The 21,514-nt window shown below is 38.1% G+C and overlaps 1 protein-coding gene across 1 annotated transcript; it reads left to right on the forward strand.

Annotated features, from left to right (window-relative positions):
• Positions 1–18,122: 18,122 nt before the first annotated feature.
• Positions 18,123–21,264, forward strand: LOC110204620 (5,6-dihydroxyindole-2-carboxylic acid oxidase-like; the record flags this gene model as incomplete). The annotated part of the gene is made up of 2 exons (XM_020980758.2): positions 18,123–18,609; positions 20,942–21,264. Coding segments are annotated over exons 1-2 (702 nt in total), but the record flags the coding sequence as incomplete, so codon positions are not given.
• Between the last annotated feature and the right edge of the window lie 250 nt (positions 21,265–21,514).

Below are 21,514 nucleotides of genomic sequence, written 5' to 3' on the forward strand. Positions count from 1 at the left end.
CGATATTTTGAACATCTGGTGGCACAATAAAAGCTTCCTTTTCCAGGTTTGAGTCACAGTGCACGCCTATTTGCAAACTCTTTTACATTGAAATGTAAAGGAAGGGAGGAATATAAATGGAACCTAAACATGTGCTGAGTGGGTCCCATTATTGAAAATATAATTACCATATACAGAGCCTTGCCCAGTTAATAATCCAGGAAAGCTAAATGATAAGACTGCTGTGCAAGGTGGCCACAGCTTTAATGACTACAAGCAAGAGGTTTCATAAATCTCCAATAAAATAAAAAGCCAAGCCCTTGAAAGAAAATGACATTAAAGCAAGAAGTGCAGGCAGGGCCTGTTTATGGGTGAATTGAACTGCAGCAGTCATCTACAGACCTTTTTCATAGATTTTCTCCTTCAGTTTTAAAGAGAAAGCTATTACATGCATTGGCATGTAATTCCAGGGGGGAGAAAGGAGATGGGAGACAGAAGGAAACAAAATCATACTGCTTTCTTATGACATGCAGGGATTGGGTTTCTAGGCACTTGATCTAGTCCCAATGTCAAATGAATGAATCCAAATCCTTAGCATAATTCTTATCCCAGATATGTGGATAAATTGTTTGAAGCTGCTGCAGAGGACAGAAGCTCTATTAACAACTCAAAAGGTCCAAATCCTACAAAATTTTGTTAATCTTTCACATGGTAGACACATATTGCATGTCTTAAGATTTGCCAAAATGCTTAGGTTTTGTATTTCTTTGAGGTTAGCCTCTAGATTCTAAACATGCTTTTTTTTTTTTTCTGAGATAAATCTGGCATGCAGCACTTTCCCAAGACTCCTGTCTTGTCACTTCCCTTACAGATATCTTGGAAATCCATCTGAGGAGGGATAAATCATGTACTCAGGAGAAAAACAGGTTTATACTACTCATGCCCAGCTATGAAGTAGTTAGTGAACCTCTGTTTGGAAGGATGAATGGAGTGAGAAATACGTTGCTGTTGTTTGGTTCTCTTGTTTGTTTTCATTTTTTTTGGTTTAGTTTTTCTGATATAATAAGCATACTTGGCCAGGGAGTAAGGTTAGGGGCTATGCCTACAAAAGATAAATGAGGAAAGAGCAGTAGGGTAATAAGATTCAGCCAAGATCTGCCCTTACTATAAAATCCTTGAGTGGCTAATTCAAGGGTCCAGGGAAAGAAATGCCTATTCTGGTTGTTCTAATGCATTTAATTTTATACATTTCTATTATGATAGAGACAAATGTATGCAATATCCTTTTAGTAAAAATGGTCAATAAGAGTCAGGAGCAGGAGGGAAGGTCCTCTCTTCCTCACATGGGTACCATGAGTCAAAAATGTAACTGCATAAATTCACAAACTAAATTGTTAGGCTAATGCAGTTATTCATGCCACCCACAAAGGCGGGGAGTTCTTTTAGAGAAGAGAGGTAGTCAGATGTCTGAGTCAGAAAAAGCTTTGTGGTTATCATAGAACACCTGCTGGTATTGGATGGAGCGCATGACCTTTAGTGATGAGCACTGAGTTGATAAGACAGTATTAATGGATAGAAAATGGAATCTATTCAGCATCAGCCTCTTGTGGATAAATGTAGTGTTCATATTCTGTAAACCCTCCTGATGGTCTTTTTATAACTGACCTCTATTCGCTGATATATTCTACCTAGAGTTACAAAATTAATACTGAAAAAGCACCACTCTGGTTAAGTCACTCACTTGCTTAACAAACTTCAGTGACTTCAAATTCCTCTATTTGGTTATTAAAGCAATTCATAATTTTATTATCTGTCAAGAATGATTATGCATGTTCTCACTCATTTACTACCTGTTTCAGCCCAACTGACTTTTTTTTTTTCTTTTTTTTAAATATAAATTTATTTATTTGTAGTTTTCAACATTCATTTCCACAAGTTTTTGAGTTCCAAATTTTCAACCTGTCTCACCCTCCCCCACCCCAACATGCATTCTGAATATCCCTTCCCCTAGTCTGTCCTCTTTTCTTTCTCTCCCCCCTTCTCTTATCCCTTCCCCTTCTATTTTCCTGTAGGGCAGGATAGACTTCTGTACCCCATTTCCTGTATTTCTTATTTCCCATAGCATGTGAAAACTTTTTTTTAAACATATGTTTTTAAAACTTTAGGTTTCAAATTTTCTCTCTTCCTCCCTCCCCACCCACCCTCATTGAAAAGGCAAGCAACTCAATATAGGTTGTACATGTGCAGTTATGCAAAACACTTCCATAGCAGACATGTTGTGAAAAACTAACTCTATTTCCCTTAATCCTATTCTGCCCTCCCATTTATTCTATTCTTTCTTTTGACCCTGTTCCTCCTCAGAAGTATTTACTTCTGATTACACCCTTTTCCAATCTGCCCTCCTCTCTATCATCCCCCTTCTCTTGTCCCCTTCTCCCCCTATTTTCTTGTAGGGTAAGACAAACTTCCATACCCAATTGAATGTGTATGTTATTCCCTCCTTAAGCCAAATCCTATGAGAATAAGATTACTCATTCCCTCTTCCTGCTTCCCTCTACTTTTCTTTTCTGTTTTTTTTTGTGAGATAATTTACCCCATTCTACCTCTCCCTTTCTTCTTCTCCAAGTATAATCCTCCTCATCCCTTAATTTTATTCTCCAGATATGACCCCTTAATCTTCAACTCACCCTGTGCCATCTATCTATCTATCTATCTATCTATCTATCTATCTATCTATCTATCTACATACATACATATATTTTTTTCCTCCAACTACCCTAATACTGACAAAGGTCTCATGAGTTATAAATATCATCTTTCCATGCAGGAATGTAAACAGTTCAATCTTAATAAGTCTCTTATGATTTCTCTTTCCTGTTTACCTCTTCATGTTCCACTTGAGTCCTGTATTTGAAAGTCAAATTTTCTATTCAGCTCTGGTCTTTTCATCAAGAATGCTTGAAAGTCCTCTATTTCACTGAATGACCATTTTTTCCCCTGAAGGATTATACTGAGTTTTGCTGGGTAGGTGACTCTTGGTTGTAATCCTATCTCCTTTGCCCTCCGGAATATTATATTCCATGCCCTGGGTCCTTTAATGTAGAAGCTGCTAAATCTTGTGTTATCCTGATTGTGTTTCCACAGTACTTGAATTGTTTCTTCTGGCAGCTTGTAATATTTTCTCCTTGACCTGGGAACTCTGGAATTTGGCTACAATATTCCTAGGAGTTTTCCTTTGGGGATCTCTTTCAGGAGGAGATGTGGATTCTTTCAATTTCTATTTTGCCCTCTGGTTCTAAATATCAGGGCAGTTTTCCTTGATAATTTCTTGAAAGATGATGTCTAGGCTCTTTTTTTGATCATGGCTTTCAGATAGTCCAATAATTTTTAAATTCTCTCTCCTGGATCTATTTTCCAGGTCAGTTGTTTTTCCAATGAGATATTTCACATTGTTTCTAATTTTTCATTCTTTTGGATTTGTTTTACAGTGTCTTGATTTCTCATAAAGTCACTGCTTCCAATTGCTCTATTCTAATTTTTAAGGAAGTATTTTCTTCAGTAAGCTTTTGGACTTCCTTTTCCATTTGGCCAATTTTCTTTTTAGGGCATTCTTTGGCTTTTTGGACCTCTTTTGCCATTTGGGTTAGGCTATTTTTTAAGGTGTTATTTTCTTCAGTATTTTTTTGGGTCTCCTTTAGCAAGCTGTTGACTTGTTTTTCATGATTTTCTTGCATCACTCTCATTTCTTCCCAGTTTTTCCTCTATCTTTTCCTCTAATTCCTCAAAATCCTTTTTCAGCTCTTCCATGGCCTGAGACTGATTCATATTTTTCTCTGTTGCTTTCTTTTTTTTTTGGAGGGGGAAGGCAATTGGGGGTAAGTGACTTGCCCAGGGTTACATAGCTAATAAGTGTCAAGTATTTAGTCTGATGCTGAATTTGAACTCAGGTTCTCCTGACTTCAGGGCCTGTGCTCTATCCACTGTGCCACCTTGGTACCCCTTGATTCATATTTTTCTTGGAGGCTTTGAATGTAGGAGCTTTGACTTTGTTGTCTTCTTCTGGTTGTATGTTTCGATCTTCTTTGTTACCAAAGAAAGAGTCCATAGTCTGACTTTTTTTGTGCCTTTGTTTGCTCATAATCCCAGCCAACTAGTTGAGTTTTAAACTCTTTGTTAAGGTAGAGGTCTGTTTCCAGTGTGGAGAATGTACTGTCCCAAGTTTTGGGGAGTTTGTGCAACTGTTTTCAGAGATACTTCTAGGGACCTGTAAGTTTTCAGTTCTTCCAAAGTGGGATGATTAAGGGCCAGGTGTTTACTCCTTTCTTGGCCTGTGCTGTGGTTTGTGAGTGACCACAAGCACTGTTTTCTGCCTTGGAACTGTGAGGAGGATTCCCTTTTTACCAAGGCACAAGCTCCACCCCACCAGTGCTCCTCCTTGCCCCAAGATCACCTCCCAGCACTATGACCCAGATCCAAGCACAGGCAAAGCAAGAGAATCTTGTTTTAGCACTAGTAAAGAGATCCCTGCAATCCCCCTCTGATCAGCCACTCGATTCCCCTCAGTCTGTGGGCTGGAAGCTCATGAAGCAACCACTGCCCTGGGGCTGCCCCAGGACTGGGGCTAGGATCAAGCTTCTCTCTTACTATGGTCACAGACTTTTCCTACTGACCTTCTAAGCTGTCTTTGGCATTTGTGGGTTGAGAAGGCTGGAAACTGCCACAGCTGCCCATGATTCAGTTCCCTGAGGCCTGATGCAGGTTCGCTGAAGCCCAGGTTTTGACTGCACACCCATGCTAAACCGTGTTTCTCTCCCAGTCTGACACAATAGACCTTTCTAAGCAACCATCCAGATTTTCTTGGGCTGGAAATTTCTTTCACTCTGTCTTTTTGTGGGTTCTTCTGCTTTAGAATTTATTTAGAGCCATGTTTTTATAGGTATTTGGAGGGGTTTAGGGAAGGGCTTCAGCAAGTCATTGCTTTTACTCTGCCATCTTGGCCCTGCCTTCCCCCTTGGCCCCCTCTATAGCATTCTTGACAGATAGGCATACAACTTCTGCCTGAATATTTTGTTGGTGGGGTAATCGTTTCCTTAATCGTTTCCTTAAAATAGAATGGAAATCCCCTTGGAATGAATGCGAAAAGCCATCTTTTTCATTTTTGACAGCTGTTATTTTAAAATTGTTCATAAAACTAGCTAAAAATCTGTCACTCACTTGAAGCAATGACAAAGACATTTATTCCCTCTTTTACATGGTAGTCCTGACATACAGGCATCAACTATCTTGAACAGGTATATAATAAGCATCTGCTATGTGCCAGACATGGGGGGTGGGGGGTGATGACAATCAAAGGAGATCAGATCTATGCTCTCCAAAGGTGTTCTTCCCTGTGATTAAAGAAATCCATCACAGACTCTAAGTTGAAAAAAGATTTTCCCAAAGATAGTGAGGTCTTCTAGATTTTCCTTTTTTTGGATGACATTATACGAGTCAGTCAACAAGCATTTATTAAGTGTTTACTATATGTCAAGCACAGTACTAAGTGCAAGAGATACAAAGAAAAGCAAAAATAACCCCTGCCTTTGAGGAATTTACACTCTAGTGGAGAGGACAACATGTCAATAACTAGGTAAGCACAGAGTAGATAAGGAAGAATGGATGTTGTCTCAGAGAGGAAGGCACTAATAGGTGGAGACTGCAGGCTTTCTGCAGAAGGCAGAATATGATGTGAGTCCGAAAGGAGGCAATGGAAGCCCCAAAACATGGAGGTGAGGAGCAGGAGGAGAACATTCCAATCAGGGGTATAGTTAGTACAAAGGCACGGAGATAGGAAATGGAGGGTTTTGTGAAATAGCAAATTGACCATTGGAGCTGAATCAATATATAGATATTATATATAAAGTGTAAAAAGTTTGGAAAGTTAGGAAGAGGCCAGGTTATGGTGAATGTTAAAGATGAAACAAGTTTCAGAGGTTCTTGGAAGAAATCTATAATAGCTCAAAAGACATTGACCTTACCATCCATATAGGAAAGTGTAAATGGATGAAAAATCCCTGTTGCACAGATTACCATCTTACTATCTGTATTTGGATGGACAACATATAAGATGTATGTATGTATATGTGCATGTATACGTGTATGTACATATATATGATAACATATTAGATATATACATATATGCACACATGCATGTGTGTCCCATATAGGCATATGTCAGACAGACAGTACAGACAGACAACGAGATGAGTCAGCAGTTAAACAGGAGAAGAAAAGAAGGCTACATTGTCTCTGGGAAAAGATAAAGTCCCTTTAATGACTCCAAACTTCACATGAAATCAAAGGTCCATATTTTTTTAAAGTCATCATTGTATCAATATTGCTATATGACAACAAGACATGAAATTCAACAGTCTCTCAAGAGTTTGATACGACTTATCACCCAGAGAACAATGGAGAGGCATTTTGGGTATGAGCAAGCTATAACATATAACAAATGAGGTACTCTGGAGAACAATAGTAAAAGACCTCAAGGAATTCTGAGCCAAGAAGCCAATCAACAAGCATCTATTAAGTACTTACTATGTCTTAGGCACTATACTTTATAATAAAAAAAATCATGTGGCAAGAGTTAGAAATATCAGGTGACTAGTCAAAATATTCCATTGGTACCCTCTTGAAAACATGAGACAGAAAAGAGGCCTCCCAAACTTTGGGCAGGTTCTTTGTAGTGAACCTATGGAAAGACATGGAAAAGAGTCACACGTAGAATGGCAAGTATAGATATGAGTTCATATCACCCATGAAAACTTTAAAATTCATGAGATCACAGATCAATGGAATACTTGAGTACATGACAGGCATTATGATAGGTGCTGAGAATACAATGATAAAAATACACAGTCACTGCCATCAAAGCACATTATTTGTATCAAGGGACCCAAGCTATATGTAAATAAACTTACAAAGTATATATAAGGTAAATTTGTAAGGGTGAGCACCTGGAGAGATAGGGAGAGACTATATAGTGAGAGTTTCACCTCAGCAGTGTTTTGAAAGAAATAATAGATTCTAAGAGGCAGAAATGAGATGGGAGTGTAGTCTATGCATGGGAACAGCTGGTGCAAGGTTTCAGAGGTGGGAAATGGAGGAACGAAAAAGTAAAGTTCTGAGGAGAAGCAATCAACTTAGTAGAAGCCTGGGTACCACCATTTTCATCGCGTCTAAAAACTGGACAAACCATGAGACAATCTGTTTTTATTCTTTCTGGCCTTCTCAGAAGTTTGCTGTTAACAAAGCCAGTAGCTTAGATATAAAGACATCATTCATGTCACCATTGAACTACTAAATTAATTCAATTCCTGCAGGGAGATGAAAAGTCTAAGAAAATAAATTGCTTTGGTCACTTTTAAACTGCTTTCTTCTCTACTCAAATACCATCCATGTGGAAATACTCAGCGCATATTCATTATATTGAAATCAGTCCAGTGAGGACGATGAAAAACATCTTTACAAGCCTATTTTTTTTATGTTAGAATGCGTTATGTATGCACCTTGTCTCAACCCTCTTAGTAGGGATGGGGGCTATTCTATAACCAGAGTACTCTGCCTCTACTATTGTAAAGATAATCCTTCTTCTCTTTTGATTATAAAATCATTAATTTGGAGCAATGGAAAGAGTACTGGCTCTTGAGTCTAAGGAACTGGGTTCAAACTCTTCCTCTGATGCTTACTCCTTGGGTGTCCTTGGGTATGCCATCTCCCTGGGCTTCAGTTCCCTCTTTTGTAAAATTACAGGATTGGACTAGATGACATGTCTTCCAGCTTTATACCTATGCTCCTTTGATCCTTGGCAAACTGTAAGGACTTCAGATATATAGTCTAAGTCCTATATTTGATAAATGGGGACACTGAGACCAAGAGAAATTTAGTTGTCCAAGGTTACAAGAAGTAAATTGCAAAGCTGGGACTCCAATCTACTTCTTCTGACTCCGAATTCGATATTCTTTTTAATATACCAGGTTGTTTTTTCCTGTTGATTCATCAGCTGATTTTAATTTTCTTCTTTTATGAATGCTTCTCCCCCTTAAACTTTTCATATACTAGTGACTTTAACCAGGTCACACAGATGGTAAGTGTCAGAGGTGGGATGTCAACCTAGGTCCATTGACTCCAAAGTTGGTCCTCTTTCCCTTTCCCTTTCCCTTGTCCATGCAGCAGAAGTAATTCCCATTTCCAGCTTTATATATTATATACATATGTATGTGTGTATGCATATATATATAGGCGTATGTGTGTGAATGCATATATATATATATATATATATATATATATATATATATATATATATGTATATGTGTATTGTGTGTGTGTGTGTGTGTATTGCACTTGACAAAACCCTGGGCAAATCACCTCGACTCTCTGATTCTCAATCTCTTCATCTCTTGTCAAAGGCAGTTAGGTGGCACTGGGCCTGGAGTAAAGACAGACTTGAGTTCAAATCTGCCCTCAGACACTTAGCAGCTATGTGCTCCTGGGCAAGTCATTTAAGCTCTGTCTGAACTCAGTTTCCTCAACTGTAAAATGGGGATAATAACAGCACTTATCCTTCATGGTTGTTGTCAGTATCAAGTGAGCTAATATTTCTGACATGCTTAATAAACTACTATCTATATAGTAGGCACTTAATGTTTCCTTCCTTCTATTAGATGCATATATTAATATTACTATCTATGCCAGAGGATCATTGTGAAGAAAGCACATTATAAATCTGAAAGACCTGTATAAATGTGTTACTATCATTGCAGACCACTAAAAGATTGGTGAAAAAATTCAGTTTGTCAAGCAGCTGTTGGCATGTAATACCAATTTAACAGCTCCAGCCACCCAACCACACACACACTCTCTGTCTTTCTGTCTGTCTGTGTCTGTCTGTCTGTGTCTGTCACTCTTTCTCCTCTCTCTGTTTCTATCTCTCTGTCTCTCTGTCTGTCTGTCTCTCTCTGTCTCTCTCAGTCTCTGTCTCTGTCTCTCTGTCTCTGACTCCTCTCTCTGTCTCTGTCCTCAGTCTAATTTCAGGTTGTATTATAATACAACCCCTGAAAATGATGAGATTGGGCCCAGGCACTAAGTTAAACAAAGCCCTCCTTCTCTATTAGACAGTTGTTTTTGTTTGTTTGTTTTTGTTTTGTTTTGTTTTGTTTTTTGTTAAAAAGACAGACCATTTTTTTAAAAAAATTCAAGAATATTTAGGCCACTTTAAATATACTCATAACAGAGCTCAAGAGTTTGGCTCCAGTTTAAAAAAAAATACATGTTTTCCCAAGCAGGATTAATTATATACATAAGAAGTATTTGGCCATTTTCCCACCCAGAAAATCATCGTTTTTCCATGACTGAGATCTCCTTCTTGAGCTCACAGATTTTCAAAGGATTGAAGCCATGGGCAGAAACCATGGAAAAGAAAATGAAATGATATAAACCTAATTGCTCTTCTAGATATATTCAACAACAGTAGTGATTTTGGAAGGTCTTAACTGAGCTAGAAGCATTGCAGGTCATAGCAGCAGCAGTAGTAATATTAATGCTATTGTTGTTTCCAAAGCAAAAAGTAAACAATTTAACTTCAAAAACTTTATTACAGAGGTGTGAGGAAGTAAAGAAATCAGAAGAGAGAGAAAACCTATGAAAAAGGAAGATACAACTATTATGCCACAAGAAATTTTGAAAGATGGTTTCAGAAAAACCTAGGGAAATTTGTGTGAACATGTATGTAAGGAACATAACCAGGAAAAAAATTTTTAATATAGCATCAACACTGTAGACATAAACATTTTGAAAGATTCTAATTGATACAATGATCTACCATAATTCCAGAAGACCAATGATGAATGGCACCCACTTCTAGACAGAGAGGTGATGTATTAATATGCAAAAAAGAAGATATAAACTTTTTTCTACATGGTCAATGTGGGAATTTGTTTTACTTTACTACGGGGGAGAGGGAAGAAAATATGCTTGACAATTGAAAAAAATAAATTTAATTTAAAAAAAGGATGTAGAAAATTTTCTGGTTATCTGTATAATCCAACACAATGAAAATACAGATTTGATCAACTGAGAAAGAGAAAGCTGGTTCACTGTTATTATAACAAGTGACAGATCAGTTATGTCATAGGAAGTGACTAGCTGCTCCAAAAAACTGAAAAGCAGTGGGGTTGGGAGGGATCCATGATTATTCACCCAAACAGTTCACAGTTGCTAGCAAAGTCTTTTACTGCTTTCCTCTCAGATGAAATCTTGACCACACCTTTATTAATGGAAAACATCACAGAACTATTAACAAAGTATGAGAACATCAGAGATCCCTCCAAATATAGGCCAATTGGGTATTCATGTTCTCTATACAAAGCATTCATGGTGCATATAATTTTTTTTTAAATCTGTAAACACCTACTAGAAAAAAAAAAGTGTGTAAGTATAATTTATACATGTGTGTCTATGTAAGTATATACTCACATTAATATGTATGTGCGTACGTATATATATTGGTTGAGGAGGAAAAAGTATGCCAAAAAATTCCTGGAGGTATAAAGAGCAACTTCTTATCGATGGCAATCATTGAATAAGCTGCCTCAAAGTACCATAGCATTTATACTGCCTTTGCTGAATTGACTTTGACCTTCTTTGTCCATAGTTTGATTTTCCCCTTGATTACACAGGTAAAAAAAAAAAGATTAAATTAAAAAAAAAAATCTTTGCCAACCTAGGAAAATTCCGAGTATTAAGTTGATTGGCAATTCTGGTGCCTTTCCCCATAAAGAATGCTATGCAAAAATTGTATTCCTGTTTAGGCTACCTAAATTGGAAGCGATAGAAGGACTGTAAGGGCACAATTCTTCTGAAAGTAATCTCTGAAGCTAAGTTTTGAATTTTTCCTCTCTTTATCCAAGTTATTCAACATGAGCAAACAACAAAAATGTACCACTGGTGTCCTTGTAATGTCAAAAGAATTTGAGAAGGTTACCTCAGCATGTTGGCTAGATGTCTGTTGCAAACTTATGGCAAGATACAGGCAGGTACAGAATAGTTGCAGTTTGCATTTGTTGAATTGAATATCCAAAGCAATGAGATCACAGATTTGTTTCAGTATTTATAAAAAAAGTTAATATATATATAGCAGTTAAAGGTTTGCAAAGCACATCTTAGTATTTTGTCCTCACAACAACCCTGAAGGTGGGTATTACAGTTATTCTCATCTTAGTTTTTTCACAAGGAAACTAGGATTCCCAGGGGTTAAGCAGGGTGCCCATAGTCCCACAGCTAGTAAGTGTGAGAGCCTTGAATGGTGAATGTGTTGAGTTCAATTGAACTATTCAATGTTGGAAAAGAGCTATTGAAGTGCCTGAGATATTTTCAAATAAATACATAACTTCTTCATCTTCCATCTTATTTGCTTAGTGACTTAGAAGAGCTTTACAATCAAAAGCCACTTGATTCTAAAACTATTCATCGGGGAAAGGAAAAATCAGCATAAGGAACAAAATCAGCTGAAATCCCATGATACTCTGATTAAGCCCAAAATTCTGGGGAAGCTCAGCTGCTCTCTAAGCACATGATGGGTTCATTAATTTTAAGCTTTATATTTCTACTCCAGTGAAAGTTCAGAATTCTCCTGGGACCAAAAGGGAAAAAAAACAATGATGAATCGATGTTGTGAGACCTACACTGTTGCCTTTAAGCTGATTCTTGCCAGACTCAATCTTAGTGCATTGAAAATAATAGCAAGCAGGTCAAATAGATGGATAAAGTGAGTACTTATAACACTTGGGAGCTACAGCAACAGAATCAACAATGATTCATAAGGCGCTGTGCACAGAACACTAGGCTAGGTATGGGAAAGATACAAAGTTCAGATCAAATTAAGTCCCTGTCCTCATGAGGAGTTTACAATCTAGTAGAACAAATGCCTGAAGTGTGGAATACACTAGCTTGAAGCTCCCTTAGACAAGCTTCTTAACTCTAGATGTCATATTTCAGATCATAGAATTTTAGAGCTAGAGGGACTCCAGAGATCACTTAGTCCAGGGGTGGGGTACCTGTTGCCTCGAGGCCACATGTGGCCCTCTAAGACCTCAAGTGCAGCCCTGTGACTGAATCCAGACTTCACAGAACAATTGGATTCAATAAAAGGGTAGCACCTGAGGACTTAGAGGGCCACATGCAGCCCCCAGGCAGCAGGCTCCCCATCCCTGATAAAAGATGAGGAAATTACCACTGCAAGAGGAAGTGACTTCCCTAAAATTGCATTGCTATAAGTGGCCAAGCTAAGATTCAAGCCCTAGGCTCTCCCAAAGACAAATCCAGGGCTCTTTATTATGCTGATATTGTTCTTAACTTCTTAGTATGATAACAGGTGATGACTACACTCTCCCTGGTGGCAGTCAGTTTTCATTTCCAGCAGATGTGCCCCTTTATTTGATTCTTTCTTTGATTAATTTCAAATGGGTCCTAACCAACCCTTTGTCTTCTTAACCAAATCCCATGGCAATTGTTTTCTGTTCTGGCCAGAAACTCAAAGGATCTTCTCCACCAAGACTGATACCTCTGTGATGCTAAATTGAGTCATCTTTTGTCTCAAAGCTTACCCTGACCTAAGTCATTGAATGGGCTTGGCCTCAAATAAACTGAGACCTGGGAAAGATGTCAATTTAGAAAGGCCGAGGTCAACCACTGCATTCTGGGGAGGACAGAGTAGCCAAATGACTTTGCGCAGCATTGCCCACTCATATCCAATTCACAGGCAAGTCAAGACATTACCTTCATGATGTCATTGGTATTCTTCAAGAATGAAGGACCAATAACAATAATGGATTGGCTTCCACTTTTATGCTGTGTTTTGTACTTCAATCTATAAAGCCACTGTTTCTCCAATGTACCTAATGACATCACCCTGCTTATTTTTTTTTTCAGATTATTTACTCATGGTACAACTTTCCCTTCCTGAAATCCCCTTCTATTGCTAGAATCAAAGAATCAGAACATGAAAAGATAGCATGTCAAAAGGTGGCAGCCTTCAACTTTGTCCCTGATGCTTGCCATAGAAATTCAATTCACCTACACTCTTGCCTACCCGCTATGCTGTCAATCCCCAGGGCCTCACAGATGCAATCAGATTCTTGTTATGTCATCTATAGGTATTTCCCTCTCTTTCCTAATGAGCCCAATGCCTGTGTCATCATCTTCTCCAACCTTTTTCCCCTAAATAGCACCAGTCTAGCAGTGGTCATCCTTCTCAGTTCCCAAAATCTGGCTCTTGTCTACCTCAGGTATGTACAAAAGTGGTTGTAACTTAGTACAAACCCTTCCACCCACTCAAATGAATTTGCCCAAAGTGCCAGAATTCCTAGCTATAGTTCTGCAGAGGATCAGACACTCAAAAGTTGGAAAGCATCTGCTGATACAGCTAATACACAGCAAACCTCCAGTGCTCTTCCTCCTACACCACTGTGCTGAGCCTTAAGCAATTCAGTCTGGAACTAAAAGTACTCCCAGTGATATTCATATTACCCTTGAAGAAAACGGAATTATAGTATGGCCATAGTTTTGCCTTTGAGGTCTAGATGGGAGGGGGCCATTCCAACCGATTCTTTATCCTACTTATTTTCTCTTCTAATGGTTGGTACCATGTAGTTTTATAGTGAATTATTTCTGTTCATTTCATATGTTTTGATTTTATCTGCCTAGCTAGGCTATAATTCAGTCCGTTAATCAAGTATTGGCAACGTGCTATACACAAGACATTGTGCCAGGCTCCACATGGAGATACCTCATCCATGCCCTCCCCTCCAGGAAATTTGTAATCTAATCAAAGTGAAAAGACAGGTAACTGTAATTTAAAAGAATGTAGTAAACATAGACAAGGTATAAAAAGGGTATTAAAATACTTGCACTTATTAAAAATCTAATGAAAAACTGGGATCTGTCATTGATATCCTCATAATTACTGCTATGGCAACTCAGAAAACAGAAAAATAGGCTTTGACTTGTGAGTTCAGGACAGAGTTCAGTGAACAGGTGGCAACTGAGCCATACTTTGAAGAATGGGAATGACTTCAGGCAGAGAAGGAAAGGAGGGCACTCCAGGAATAAAAGGGAGGGGAAAGAGGGTTGAGCAAATATAGAGAGGCATAAAAGCAAGAACACTGGATACTACGGTTTGTCTTGGCTAACCCATACCCTTGATAGGTAGATTGGGCTGGGACTAGAGGTCCCTAAATGTGTTAGATGACTTTGGCACTGGTATGTTTGTGATAAAGAAAAGAGTGACTAGAGGTGAAGAGAGACACGAGGAAGAGTCCAAGTGAGAGCCTCAATTTGTAAGCTAGCAGTGAGAATAGAAAACAGGCCACATATAAAAAAAAAATCATAGACATAAAATCAACAAAATTTGGGGATTGCATGCATGATGAAGTAAAGGAGGAATTAAAGATGGCTCCAAGGTTCTGAATGCAGATGGCAAAAAAGAATACCTGTGGCATATATACATAGATAGATAGATAGATAGATAGATAGATAGATAGATAGATAGACAGATATAGATATAGACATAGATATAGACATAGACATAGACATAGACATAGACATAGACATAGACATAGACATAGACAGAGACAGAGACATAGACATAGATTAGATATAGATATAGATATAGATATAGATATAGATATAGATATAGATATAGATATAGATATAGATATAGATATAGATAGATATAGATATAGATATATGCATACACACATACATGCATATGTATCTACATATGTATAAATGTATGTGTATATATGTATGTATATATACACCCAGACACATACAAAATACATATATTCACATATATGGAAGTTAGAAGAAGGAAGAAGGATTTTTGTTTTGTTTTTTTCTTAATGGAAAAGACAAAGGAAGTTCAGTTTGGTAACATGTCCTATTTAACGAGTCAACAGAACATGTAAGTAGACCACAAAAGGTCACACAAAGGATCATATATTTAGAGCTGAAAGATACTTCAGCAATCACCTAGCTCACCTCACCTTATTTTACAGATGTTTAAGAGGCAGTTAGAACTATGTGTCTGAGACACAGATAACAGGGCATGGCTGAAGATCAATTTTGTATCTGTGATAGTGGGGCATCCAATAAAATGGGTTCAGGGACTGAGCATGGTCTAGTAGAAAGAACATTGGATTTTGGAGTCAAAGATTTGGTGGCTTGAATCTTCTTACTTATCTAGGTGACCTTTGGCAATTCACTGAAGCATTCTGAATGTTGGTGTGATTGTCTTATTTTAAAATCAATTGTGTTTCAGTTAACAAGCTTTTATTGTCTCCCTGTGGAAAACAAAAGCAAAAACTTGTAACAAATAATTATAGTCAAGCAAAACAAATTCCCACATTGGCCATGACCAAAACAAAGGACTTCATAGTAGCACTATGAAGATCGTCAGTTCTTGTGTGTGTCATGCGCCCCCTTCAGCAAGATGCTGAAACCTCCAAATACTTAAAAATAATGTCTGTAAGTACTTCAAATACCTAGGATGACAAAGAATACCAACTGGAATAAAGTTATCCAAATGCTCTTTTTAGTATATTCATAGATACCAGGTTAAGGGTTAGGCTAAATGGTCTCTAATTTCTAAGTTTCCTTCCAGTTATATATCTCGGAGCTTAGGGGGAAAATAAGGAATTGTCAATGAGGACCCCCTTTTTTTTTTTGGCTAGGCAATGGGGATAAGTGACTTGCCCAAGGTCACACAGCTAATAAGTGTTAAGTGTCTGAGGCCATTTCAACTCAGGTCCTCCTGACTCCAGGGCTAATGCTCTATCCACTGTGCCACCTACCTGCCCCAAGGACGCACTTTTTACTTTCAGAATTATTTGAATCAATAATCCGACCTCTTTCTGAAACTATAGTTTCCTTAAAAAAAAAAAAATTCAAAGCTTATCAGCAGGGATGCTTTCAAAAGGAATCCAAACAGATATAGAATACAACTAGATAGCACAGTAGGATAGAATGCAGCTAGATAGAGCATGGGCCTGGGGTCAGGAAGACTTATCTTCATGAGTTCAAATCTAGCCTCAGACACTTACTACTTGTGCCACCCTGGGCAAGTCACTTAACCCTCTTTGCCTCAGTTTTTTCATCTATAAAAGGAACTGAAGAAGGAAATGGTAAACCACTCCAGTATCTTTGCCAAGAAAACCCCAAATGGGGTCATGAAGAGTCAAACACAGGAAAAACTACTGAACAACAGTAGTCTGATCAAAATGGTTTAAAAATAATAATAATAAAAATTAACCCTTGTAAGTAAAAATTGAAACCAATTGTTGGTTATCAAATGGCCCAATCCAATAGCATGCAACAGAATAGGCTTCTGCCAGGAGGTCATTGGCATATAGAAGAAATAAAATGTTAAAATAGTCTGCCAAAATTCTAGTTAAAGGTGGAAATCCTCCCAATGACCTGGTAATGTTTATATGACTATGCCTCTGCTCATGGACTTAAAAATCTATATCTAGAATTTTTTAAGTCCCATATTTATAGCAAAATTAATAAGGTAGTAAAAGTGTTTGGTTTTTTTTTCCATTTTCTTCAATAAACCATTTTATATGTGGTGAGCAATAATGTGCTATAGTGAATAAAAAGATTTCCTTGAAGTCTGAATGATCTGGCTTCAAATCAAACCTCACACATATAATAACAATAGCTAGCATTTGTATCATGTTCACTTTACATGTGCTATCTCATTTGATCCTCACAATACCCTTGTGAGGAGATGCTATTATTATCCCCATTTTACAGATGCAGAAACTGAAGCCTACCTAGATTAACTGTCTGGTCCATGGACACACAGCTACTAGGTAACAGGGCTGGGGTTTGAACCCAAGACCTATAGGTCCCAAGTCAGTGCTTTTGTTCTCACTACACACCACTGTTATTCAAATCATAATTGTTTCATGCTGGTTAAATACGTGATGTTGACCTTTAGTCTTAGAACTGGGGCCACTTATTCTGACTAGTCTTATGGGTAAGTTCACAGGCATCATATACATCTGTTGCTGCTAGGCCTCGTGACTTCTCAGGCCACAGTCCCAGTCTCTATAGACGTCACTACGAGAGCATGTGCTCAGGCACTGAGACTGGATAAGTGTCATTGTCTAGTGTGATTAGTAGATGGACTTCGCATTTGTTACCTCCTGCCCCAAGCAAATTTTCTCATCTGATAGTGAGGGAAAGGTCATTAATTTTATTTTCCATATCTAAAAATGAATACTGTCACAGAAAGAAATCACCCAAAACAAAAGCTCCCTCAGTTTCTCTGACTCATTTTATTTCAATTACAAGCTTCTGACCTTTCTTTATCCCTCTAAGCATCACAAGGAGATCAGCATGAAGGAATCATGTGCTGGCCAAATACTTACTTAAAGACCAAAAAAACTCACTGAAGCAAAAAGGGGATTAGCAAGGTCTGGTGGGGAAGAGAGCCAGCCCAACCGAAAACTTGGTTAAGGTATGGGAGATTAGGAAGCAGTCAGAAACACAAAGCAAATTAGTAGCTGTTACATCAGTAGAGGAACAACTCAGAGCTGCAGGAGACACTGAGCAGAGAAGGGCCTAAGGAAAGGTAGGGGAGGGAGCAATTCATTTCAGAGCTGGGTGGAAAGAAACCAAATGCTGTTGAAAATATATGGCTCTCAATCATGAAAAATAACTCAACTGAAATCTGCTTTCAGCACTTTTCATAATTCCATGATTTGGTTTAATTAATGGTCATAAATTAATAATGAGCTCCTTTGATAAATGGCTTAGATAAGAACCATATTAATTTTTGTTGGAAAAAAGAATATTGAAATTTCATTGAATAAAAGAGGAATAGTTGCTGTAGGCTTTATGCAAACTGAAATTCCTCATGGTAGATTATGATGATGATTAAACTGAAATGGCACATTCTATCTTCTCTTATTTAATGGGGAAAAATGTAGGCAGGCATTTTGATGGTGGAACAGGTAGTGATAATTATGATAGAAACCTGGTTTAATTGTGTATTATCATTACTCTTCTCTCTGTGTGTTTTTTTTTTCAGCTAAATTTTATTCATGTACTTGAGGTCCATCAGAGGAGAAAACAAGGTAAGAGGTTTGGGATTGCATTCCTGAAGGACTTTCCTCTCCAGAGGTCTCCAGCTTCTTGCCTAGACTAGGATGGCAATGAGGGGACATCTCGTCTGGCTGCTCTGGCCACTGCTGCTCCTTCCCCAGGGTCATGCGCAGTTCCCACGGGAATGTGCTACACTTGATGCATTGAGAAGAGGTGAATGTTGTCCAGACCTGAACCCAGGACCTGAGCCTGGGACAGATAGCTGTGGTTCATCAACTGGGAGGGGCAGATGTGATGTAGTTACTGCTGATTTCCGGCCTCATGGACCCCAGTACCCACATGATGGCAGAGATGATCGTGAAGCCTGGCCCACTAGGTTCTTCAACAGGACCTGCCACTGCAATGGTAATTTCTCAGGATACAACTGTGGGAAGTGCAAACCTGGATGGAGAGGATCATCATGTGACCAAAGGGTCCTCACAGGTAAATACAATGAAACAGGCTGAGAACACGGTAAGAGAACTGAAGCAACCCTTGTGCAAGGGGTGGGGGGTGTTAAGTAGGAGAATGTTAAACAAAAATACTACCTAGCACTAGAAGCAAATTCTTTGAAAAAGGGAAAACATTTAGTTAGAAATAGGCACAGTTGGATTAGAGAATCGGGGAGTGAAATTGAGAAAAAAACTATCACAGGAATATGAATATAAAGTTGGGAGGAACCTTAAAGGTCATCTAGCCCATTTCTCTCATTTTGCAGATGAAGAAACTGAGGCCTATAGAGGTTAAGTGACTTGCCTAAGGTCATACAGGGAGTGAGTAGAATAACTGAGATTCAAACTCAGGTCCTGTGACTACAAAAAAATATAATATTGGATTAAATAGTGAAAAAATAAATGAAATTAGAAGGAAGAAGCTGAACAATGGACAGAGTCATCATGGTACAGAGAGGAAACATCAGATTTGGAGTCCATGAACCTAGGACAGAATCCCAGTTCTGCTGCTTGCTATGTATATGATCTTTGACAATTCACTTCAATATATTAGTCCTCATTTTCCTAACCTATAAATAAGGGAGTTATATTATGTGACTCTAAAGTCTCTTCCAGCTTTGAATTAAATGAAATTATTATAGTAACAACAGCATAATTGTGATATTTCTATCAGAATATTAATCAATATCATTCTTTAATGGATACTTCACCATATCTCTTGGTAGTTAACGTTAAAAATTAAAAGGAGGATGGAGTAGTGTAAGGCAAAACGTTGTTCACATTTATCCCCTCTAACTACTTTGGATGAGTAGTAGATAATCACAATGAAATCTTATCAAAATGTCTGCCAATACGGACCTGCCCCTTTCTCCAAAGAACCAAACACAATGACGGTCTGGGGCATCATGAGGGCTCTGTATCAAGAAGGCTCCCGTACAAACATAAAATCTAATTACCATCTCAAGGAAAGCTCATGAACCTACTAAAAATGAACGATGTCCCTTTCTCCTCTAAGAGACCCTCCACAATTGCTAAAGCAAGAAGGGAATATAGCAGGAGCTAGGATGCCTTCAAAGAAGGACCATTGCCCAGACTTACAGGATGCTATTCAACTTTATAACCTTAAAACATCCTGACCAACAGCTATCCAACTACAGAAAGCATTGAGCAACTAATGGATTTCTTATAGAGTTAGATTTTAAATTAATATTGACTCCATTTTTATATAGTTTTCCAAAGGACTTTATTTATAACCACCCAGTGAGATAAGTAAGGCAAACATTATTATCCTGGTTTTATAAATGAAACATTAAGTTGAGAGAAATGAAATGACTTGTTCAGGGTGAATCAGCTAATAAATAACTATCAAAGTGGGAATTCAAAACCATGTCTCCTTGACAGGAGCTCCAATGCCCTTTCCACTATTTACCGAGTAGCCTCCCTTTAATCCAGTAATTGAATGTCAGTCAAAAATCTTCAAACACAAAGGCTCCTCTCCCTACCTTACATGTATGTGTCCTATTTTCAGCCGTTTTTTCTCACGCATCATTAACCATCAGAAAGAGTAATTCAAACTCACTGGAATTGTTTAACTATATATATTATAATAAATTCAATAGATCCTTTAGCTTCAAAGTATACTCCTTTACATAGTGTTCTTTTCCTAAAAGACTGTCTATATATGTAAAGAATGTTGACTATCCCTATACTCATGCTAATTTATGCACCTCTGATTCTCTTATGTGATTTTAATGCTCTGGATTCTGTCATGTGTATTGGGCTTGGGGTAGGGTGCTGGGAGTTGCTTCCAGTAGACCTGTCCCAAAGACAAACAGATCACCACTTCATTTCAATTCACTCCATGTAAAGCATTTAGTGCAGAGCCTGGTACATAGTACGTACTATATAAATGCTTATTCCCTTCCACGGCCCTAACCTTAGAGCTCCTTTGATATGATATAAAAGAAAACAGAATACTATAGACAAAAGACAACTGAAAGTCTTTGGTGTAAACTAGTTTGACCTGTTATTGAATTAAGAGTACCAGATTTAGCATCACGGAACTTGAGGTCAAATCCAACATCTGGTATTTTATCCCTCTATGACTTTGGGAAAGTCATTTCTCCTCTACTGGTCTACATTTCCCAATATGTAAAATGAGGGGGTCAGAGAAGATGATTTCTAGGAATTCTTTCACTTCCACATCATATTTAAGCTACTGAAAAGTTTATGAGTCTCAGTCTTCAAAGAACCACAATTCCACATCTTTTCTATGTTGTATATTGTCTCCTAATAAGGATTAATATTTAATTCTTCTCTTCAAGTTAGGAGAAACCTTCTAGACCTGAGTAAAGAAGAAAGAGATCGTTTTATCCGTGCCCTTGATGTGGCAAAGCGTACTATTCATCCCCATTTGGTCATAGCCACCAGGAGATCAGAAGAACTACTGGGGACAGATGGCAATACACCACAGTTCGAGAATATTTCCATTTATAACTATTTTGTGTGGTCCCACTATTACTCAGTCAAAAAGACTTTCCTTGGGGAAGGCCAGGAGAGCTTTGGGGCTGTGGATTTTTCTCATGAAGGCCCAGCATTTCTCACCTGGCATAGGTACCACCTACTGCAGTTGGAAAAAGACATGCAGGTAAGCTTGGGGATAATCGCTGAATGGGTTAGCTTTTAAGAGTCTTTGCTTGGAAGTAAATTGCTTCTGAACACCCAGTGCAACTCTGGATGCTAAATACAGGGCTGGGAAGTAGAAATTCCTATGTTTCATTCTGATCTTGACTCTGACTGGTTGTTGAGCTGTGTTCAATCCAGTTCCTATGCGTGGCTTTATGCTTCATAAACCATTGTAAAGGAAGAAACATCAAGTCTTCATACCTTTCAGTCTC

The sequence above is a fragment of the Phascolarctos cinereus genome, unplaced genomic scaffold, assembly GCF_003287225.1.
Source record: "Phascolarctos cinereus isolate Bilbo 61053 unplaced genomic scaffold, phaCin_HiC Scaffold_716;HRSCAF=1356, whole genome shotgun sequence".
NCBI classification, from domain to species: domain Eukaryota; kingdom Metazoa; phylum Chordata; class Mammalia; order Diprotodontia; family Phascolarctidae; genus Phascolarctos; species Phascolarctos cinereus.